General features: G+C 32.2%; 1 protein-coding gene across 2 annotated transcripts in view; it reads right to left on the reverse strand.

Annotated features, from left to right (window-relative positions):
- Nmdmc (NAD-dependent methylenetetrahydrofolate dehydrogenase) overlaps positions 1-1,447 on the reverse strand; it is a 26,534-nt gene extending 25,087 nt beyond the window's left edge. Inside the window, exon 1 of one of the 2 annotated variants that reach the window (XM_017617779.1) lies at positions 730-1,139. In XM_017617779.1, coding sequence (XP_017473268.1) covers positions 730-923 — 194 coding nt within the window. In that variant the 5' untranslated portion in view covers positions 924-1,139. Of the gene's footprint in view, positions 1-729; positions 1,140-1,230 lie in introns of those variants that run through there. The other variant, XM_017617780.1, reaches the window with a different exon arrangement.
- Positions 1,448-7,982: the final 6,535 nt, after the last annotated feature.

Genomic DNA, 7,982 nt, shown 5'->3' on the forward strand with positions numbered 1-7,982 from the left:
TTTTGGCTTTTTTTTTTTTTTTTTTTTTTGACGGAGTAATGCATTTTTTCCATACAAGGTGTGTAAGTTCGACAACTTTTTTATATGCAAAAAGAGCAGAGCACCGTTTTTAAAAAAAAAAAGAAAATGCCAATAATGAACCGCAAGTCTTAGCTGCTTTATATTGACATACATACTTTATTGTACCAACGTTTAATGGTCAACAAAACTGCAAACCAAACTTTTTTCTAAGGATGCTAATTAAAAAATTAGAGATTTGTGAAATTTTGTAGAATTTTCATAATTTTTTCACACGGTCTGAAATTTGGAGTTATATGGCGCTTGTTAACTTATCTTTCTATACTTTCATGAAAAATAGTGATCTAGTAGTTAACTAATGACTATGGAAATGGCTAAATGGCTTAATAAACTAAAGATAGCCAAAACTTGCTCAAATGCCGCGTTCCAGACTTTGTTTGGGTCACTCTATTTTTATTACATGTTTGGGTGATTCAAAATGTTTCATAACTTGTTCATTAAATTAGTATATCGATACTTAAATAACACTCCCGTCCTGAATAAACTGTTAGCAGCAACGAAGAATTATCGGGTGTAAACAGCCAATAACATTTACCACCTGCACACGATGTCAAATGTCGGTAAACGTCAAGTATGTATGTAGATGAACCCACAGTATAGATGTAGTATTTACTGACAAAACTTTTATTGAATTCAATTATTTATACAAACCTCCTGCGAGCACAACTTTTTATCGTTTGTGTATGTTCGTATGGTCGATGTAACGATTGTGTTACGTATTTGTGAATTTGCAATACGAAACGCATTTTTGCGCTGAGAAAGACACAACAACACAACACACAAAGTAATTTAACCACATAAAATAAGACACAGCTGCTTTTGACATTTGACTTCGATTGCGACATACATACATGACTTCAATTTTTTGCGTTTATGTTTGCTTTTATACACACATGGCAAATATAACAATAACAACGATATTTATTAACATGCCTTTCCAACGCGAGCACGTTTTGTTTTCAAGATATCTCACGCGATTTAGTACAGTGCAATAATATGAAAATTAACAAAACACCCACAAAATGTCCAGCAATAAAGCGGCACATGAATAAAATGGTGCACTGTTTAGAGCCAATTGCCAAGAAAATAATGAAATTTGCATAATTAAAATTAAAAAAAAAATATTCCAAATTTATTAATTTCAATACATACCTTATTTTCGGATCTGCCATTATCTAAACTATCAAAAATTTAATTTTCTGTTTCCAACGAATAGAGCTACCTTCTTATTTATTGGCAAATAATATGCACAAAACAACGCTAATTTCAATTTATCACAAAGCAGGTGAATAAACGCCTGCGATCGCTACAAGGTCTCAAGTTGTGTATATCGACTCAAACTACTTATTTACAGGTCTCAAACGTTGCCAGTTGTAAGTATGTGTATATGTATGTATGTTGGTATATTTGTTTGAGTTCTTTCAATTGTGCTCAGCTTGACACTTAGATAAATAAGTCCCAACAAACATTTAAGTTTGGCTTGAATTAACAATTTTGATTCCAATTATTGAGCTTTCTATCTAATTCGCTTAAAGTAATTTTATAGCCCCAAGTCAAAAGTAGTAGTAAACTCGGCAGTTCTTTCTTTGACTAGATTAAAAAATGGAACAAATTATTTCAAGAGTGTTGTTATATACTTTTATTATATGTACATATTTTGCTGTTTTTTGATGTTACAGCATAAAATTCTCCAAAACTTCTTTCTGGAGAGACAATCCTTAGCAAGATTTAATCTGGGTAGTTTCGGTTACATAAGCCCGACTGTCGTGGGAGTATATCGTTTGTGTCATCATAATCAGCAATTTTAGAGAAAGTTGATTTTTCCCTTTTGTCAGTTTTCATAATAAATCAAAATAAAAAAAAAAATCACTCCATTAAATTGCATTCGTGAAACTGGCTCTAAGATGAACTTGAACAATTTACTATTCAAATATTTTAATTAATTCCAATGATTTGAAAAGTACTTGGCTGCATTCGTAATCAGATCTCAGTCGTAACTGCAGGAGCCCCGCCTGTGATTACAAAAAAGAAATTGAATCGTATGCTGTGAAACGTGAGAATAAGAAGAGATATTGAAAATTCCTGCAAATTTCGCGTTCCCGTAAAAATGCCTTTGAGAGAGAATACATCGAAATTCCCAGGAATTTCGTTTCGTCCAAAATAGCAGCTACAACGTCTACCATTTTTAAAACTATTGTTATTTTTCCACAATAAATTTTCATTAATAACGGCCTCAAGCTCAATAAAATTGTTGAATATGTTATTGTCTGTAAACATTTCGTTTGTTCGACGAATAACATTGGAATCTTCATCGCTGTATTTTATAACTGCTGAACGTAGTTGACTAAACTTATTTTAACAAGACTCAGCCGCGTCAAGTACAGAGTTCCGATGCGACTTAGCAAGCTAACAGTAAGTTAGTAAGCATGGGCGTACGCAGAGCATAATTTACGGGGTGCATGAGATTTTTTATGTAAATCTTATTAGAAATGTTAAAATATAACTATTAAAAGTTAATAATAATTAGCTCATTAATTTTTCTCTCTTTAGCCGACTTCAAAAAAAGAAGGAGGTTATCAGTTCATCGGAATATTCTTTTATGTATGTTACCGCATAACTTTGGACCACATTAACCGATTTCGATAATTCTTTTTCTGGTGCCTGAGGGGAGGTCCCATACTAATTTGGTTTAGATACGATCATTGGACCATGAAGAAATTAACCGTACTTCTAAATTTTTATATATATATTTTTTTAAATGAAGTCTGTTGGGTTTTTGCTTAAAAACTACTTGTTATTTGTAACAATTGAGTTGTACCGAGCCATATAAAGGAATGCAATAGGTGCAATCCCGTATTCCTCGGACTCGGACTAGTAAAACTGTCAAAAAATAAAAATTCGCTCAGAGCGAGAGAGTAACATTGAAAAGTACGGGATCGCTTTCTAGTAAAAAATGGTAACTTCTGTCAACTTCAACATAACCTCCAAATTTTGGTTGTACATTTTTGCTTATTTTGTATGTAAACACACTCAGCTCACATATGTAAATAACCAAAAATACTTTCAAATTCATTAGAATCCACTTAAACAAGTAATTAAATACTTTTCAACATGAATTAGCAGAGTGCACTTTTCTTTTGTTTACAATTTGGTTGCCAAACACACTACAGCTGATCGTTTGACACATGTACCGGAATTTACCAGCAAAAAATTCTCGGACTAAAACTGGTAACTTCTGACAGAGAGAGAACCGTATTTACTCCCTTTTTTGTCCTCTCAATAGTCAGAGAACCGAGTACGGGATCGATTTCCAGTAAAAACTGACTGATTCTGACTATTTCTGACTAGTCCGGACTCGTATGGGATCGCAACTAATGTGTGCGAGTTAGCAATGACATCATATTTCGGTACTCTTATTTTGCAATTAATTATCAGAAAATTTTCTTTGATTTGACTTTCACGTTAACCCTTTTGAGTGAGAACTTACATATGAATTTTTTNAACTAATGTGTGCGAGATAGCAATGACATCATATTTCGGTACTCTTATTTTGGAATTAATTATCAGAAAATTTTCTTTGATTTGACTTTCACGTTAACCCTTTTGAGTGAGAACTTACATATGAATTTTTTTGAATTTAATAAAAAATTAAAAAAAAAAAAACAGTAACAAGAAATTCTTGCCGCTTATACAAAAGCACGCATAGCATTGCAGTACTGATGTTTTCAGTTCAGAAGGTTGAGGATCTAATTGGACAGAGATATGCAACAATACCAAGGGTTAATGCCAGAATTGAAAAAAGCGAATACCTGAAATGAAAGAAAAATTAATTACATTAAATTTTGCTTTCAGATATGAAGACGTTACTTGGTACACTTTATATCATTTCACTATGAGTCAGCTTTAGTATCTGAAAGGAAACTCAAGAAAAAATCAAATTTTCCGCTGGTGCACTTATTAATCGGATGAATTTCATGCTAGAAAACGACATGATGCAATAATACAAGGTGTTATCAGCTGGTGGCTTCTCGCTCTAATTCCGTCATATAGACTGCCTTAGGTGAAACAGTGTTACTTCTTTAACAATTCTTTGCCTAATAATATAGTTGAATGTTTTTTTATTTTTTCTCAGTATACACATTTTGTTTTCTTAAAAACCCTGCAAACCAAAGTTCCCGAAATCTTATCGAAATCTTTAGGAGTATCTGATTTCTGTAACGATTTTTTTCCGAATCTTCAAAGAAAATTATATGAAGTGGTTGACACGAACTCGTAAAGAAATTTCTGTACGAAAAATAAAGAAAATTCTGAAAAAAGTCTGCAAGANTCTGGAAGTGTGCGTAATTTATTTCATTTTAGAAAATTCGGAAAAAAATCGGATGGGATCTTTCCGAATTTTTTAAAAATTCTTTACGATTCAGAATACTCTGTAAAAATGGTTTGCAGCGAAGGTATTTTATCTTACTTTATTTCAATTCATTACTAATATATAATATAAAAGCAAATTTTGCTTAGAAGAAAATATGAAATTTTATATTTTCCCCCCAAATGGGGATTAAATNTTTTATCTTACTTTATTTCAATTCATTACTAATATATAATAAAAAAGCAAATTTTGTTTAGAAGAAAATATGAAATTTTATATTTTCCCCCCAAATGGGGATTAAATTATTCCCGTTTTTCTTCTTATTCTATTGAGCTAAGGTCGTATCAAATCGAGCTGTCACAACTGATACCACCTTGTATTATTGCATCATGAGAAAACGATTGTTCTACACTTGTATAATGTGTCCATAAATTGGTAAGTGTGCAAATAAAGTTTAAACTAGTTATTAAGGCGAAAGTTTTCAAAGGTCAATATTTTAAGTAATTATAAAGGACCACGAAAAAATCGCTGAAAGATTATTTTGACTGGACCTGGGGCTGGATTCTGTTCATTTTGCGATAGGAAGTGTGAAAATGAGTTTTAGCTGTAAAATTTTGTACTTTTCCTCATTCAGTAAATGTGAGAATGAGTTTTAACTGTCAAAATTGTGTACACTTCTCTTCCGAATCTTATTCGGTGAGTTTTTGATTCTGAGTTTTGCACTCGGTGTACACTCCATTTTGTACTTTGTATTGCCGATTTTTACATTTCTCGTGCAAAAGCAAGCGACGCCTCTAAAACGTTTCCAGATTTATATCTGGCCAAGGACTGTCACTCCAGCAGCACTCCCCAAAAAGTCTTTGGGAAATTTGTATGCTGCTACAACAACAAAAACACGCCTCTAAAACTTTAAATGCACTGAAATTTACTCACTAAAATCACAGTTTTTCCAAATTTTTTTTATTAATTGTTATGGTATATTTAGATAATTGGCTCTTCTGCCATTTTCTTTTGTCCTCCTCGTCGGCTTTGTTTACTTTTACATCAGAAATGACATCACCGCCAAAAACGAACTTCAGATTCGTGTTCAGCGACCCTAAACACATATAGAACACCTAGTCTGGCAAAACAACCTTTCATAATTTTTTTAGTCCTGTGTTATTTATTATTTATTTATTTTTCTATTATTATTTTTTTTACATTGCCGAGCGAAAACTGTGTTTCCATTTTTACTTATATTTCACACACTTTTTTTTCAAATGTCGAAAATCAAAACTTTTAGACAACATTTTTCCCAAGATTTTACTAAAAGTTGAATAATGCTTAAATTCAAATTGGTATCCAAGGTTTTCTCAAATGGAGAACTCAATTTATTTTGCATAAAAAAATTGGCCCTTTTGTTAGAGAATGAGTTGGTTCCCTAATTGAGGTACTTTTGGAAATCTACTTTAAATTTCCAATTGATCTCCAACCCAAATGTTTATTGGGTTGTCACTTATACATTTTTATATTTTGGCGTCAGGAAGTCTCAATTCGCTTTGGGTAAGAATAAAATCATTCTTCGCTTCGCGGTAAGAATAAAATCATTACTAGCCAAATAAGTTAAATAATAAACAATTTTATGCAAGTATTTACCAAGGTGCGTTCATGAAAGAATACGGATAAACTGATAAATTTAAGCAGTTTATCCCTTTATCACTTTAGATAAAGGCCCCTATTATTTATTTATATTTCGTTTGTAAACACATGCGCATTTACATATATACCCTGAAAACCAAAGTTCTCGAAATCTTAACGAAATCTTTGGGAGTATCTCATTTCTGTAACGATTTTTTACGAATTTTCAAAGAAAATTGTATGAACTGGCGGACACGAACTCGTAAAGAAATGTGTACGAAAAATACAGAAAATTCTGCAAGAAATTCTGTACATAGGTGTATTATTTTCATAGTTTTACCGATTGTCTTCCGAAATTTCGTAAAATAATCGAAGTGTTTACAGTTTATTTTTTTTTAGAAAATGCGGCAAAAAAATCTGATGAGATCTTTACGAGTTCTTTAAAATTTCTCTACAATTCAGAATACTCTGAAAAAATGGTTTGCTGGGTATGTACTTACATGCTTTTTGGTTACACGCATGATAAAAACNTTGAAAAAGTCACATTTACAGATGTGAATACATATCGTGTAAGAACACCTTAAACCGTTGAAAAACACACCATCTCAGTTGCCGGTATGTTGAATTTATATTGAGATAGGGCGTTTTCGAAGCTGCAGATAGAGAATTGTTTACAATAATTTTGAGTTAAGGCGTTCTTCAATCATCTGATACAGGAAGTTTTCCGAACCGGCAGCAGGGATAGGGCCATGGCGCACAGTTGCCGCTTGCTTTTGCAGTTTCTAATAGCAGGTTATAAGCTGTTCCAAAAATGTATTGAGAAAACAAAGGACTGACTGTCAGAAACTAGGAAACTATATTTTAAAGTTGTAATGGTAGGAAGCCAACAAATAAATAATAAAAACGTACGGAAACTAATACTACTCTTTTACAAGAAAGGCACTATTTTTGAAGTACACTTTCAAAGAAGCAACACGGTTTTGGTGGTAAAGGAGCGGTGGGAGAGGGACAACAGCCAATTAACTCAACTTTAATTATTGAATCATAAGGTAGGGCGATATTCCACGCACTCATAAACCTTCGACTGCAACTCCAAAACGAAAATATTTTGAACAAAATAACTTTTCTTAACAAACAAGTTTAAAAGTTGTAGAAAAGTCTATGACAACATATACAATGAATTTACTGTTAAAGTTTTTTTTACAATTACATAATAGAATAATCTCGTTGTCAACCGTTATCAAGCGATTATTATTTGTAACACTTAAGACTTATTGAATAAAGGCATCGCTAATTAATTACTGTAATGATGTTTGACTAGTCTGCTGAGGGCATCAGACGACTTTGATAAGAGAAATTCCAGTTCAAGCTAGCCATTTCACAACTCAAAAGGTTCACACACATACATATGTATATATGTATATACATATTCATACAAAAAAGCACCCACTTCAGTTCAGAAGATTTTACTTACATTTTTTTTAAATGTCTGGGATTTATTTAGCCACTAATACACTTAACGGTTAAGGTTATCGATGTNCATACAATGAATTTACTGTTAAAGTTTTTTTTACAATTACATAATAGAATAATCTCGTTGTCAACCGTTATCAAGCGATTATGATTTGTAACACTTAAGACTTATTGAATAAAGGCATCGCTAATTAATTACTGTAATGATGTTTGACTAGTCTGCTGAGGGCATCAGACGACTTTGATAAGAGAAATTCCAGTTCAAGCTAGCCATTTCACAACTCAAAAGGTTCACACACATACATATGTATATATGTATATACATATTCATACAAAAAAGCACCCACTTCAGTTCAGAAGATTTTACTTACATTTTTTTTAAATGTCTGGGATTTATTTAGCCACTAATACACTTAACGGTTAAGGTTATCGATGTCGGTTTTAGCGA

Source organism: Rhagoletis zephyria, unplaced genomic scaffold (genome assembly GCF_001687245.7).
Source record: "Rhagoletis zephyria isolate East Lansing unplaced genomic scaffold, Rhagoletis_zephyria_1.1 Rzeph_scaffold_01486, whole genome shotgun sequence".
Lineage (NCBI taxonomy): Eukaryota > Metazoa > Arthropoda > Insecta > Diptera > Tephritidae > Rhagoletis > Rhagoletis zephyria.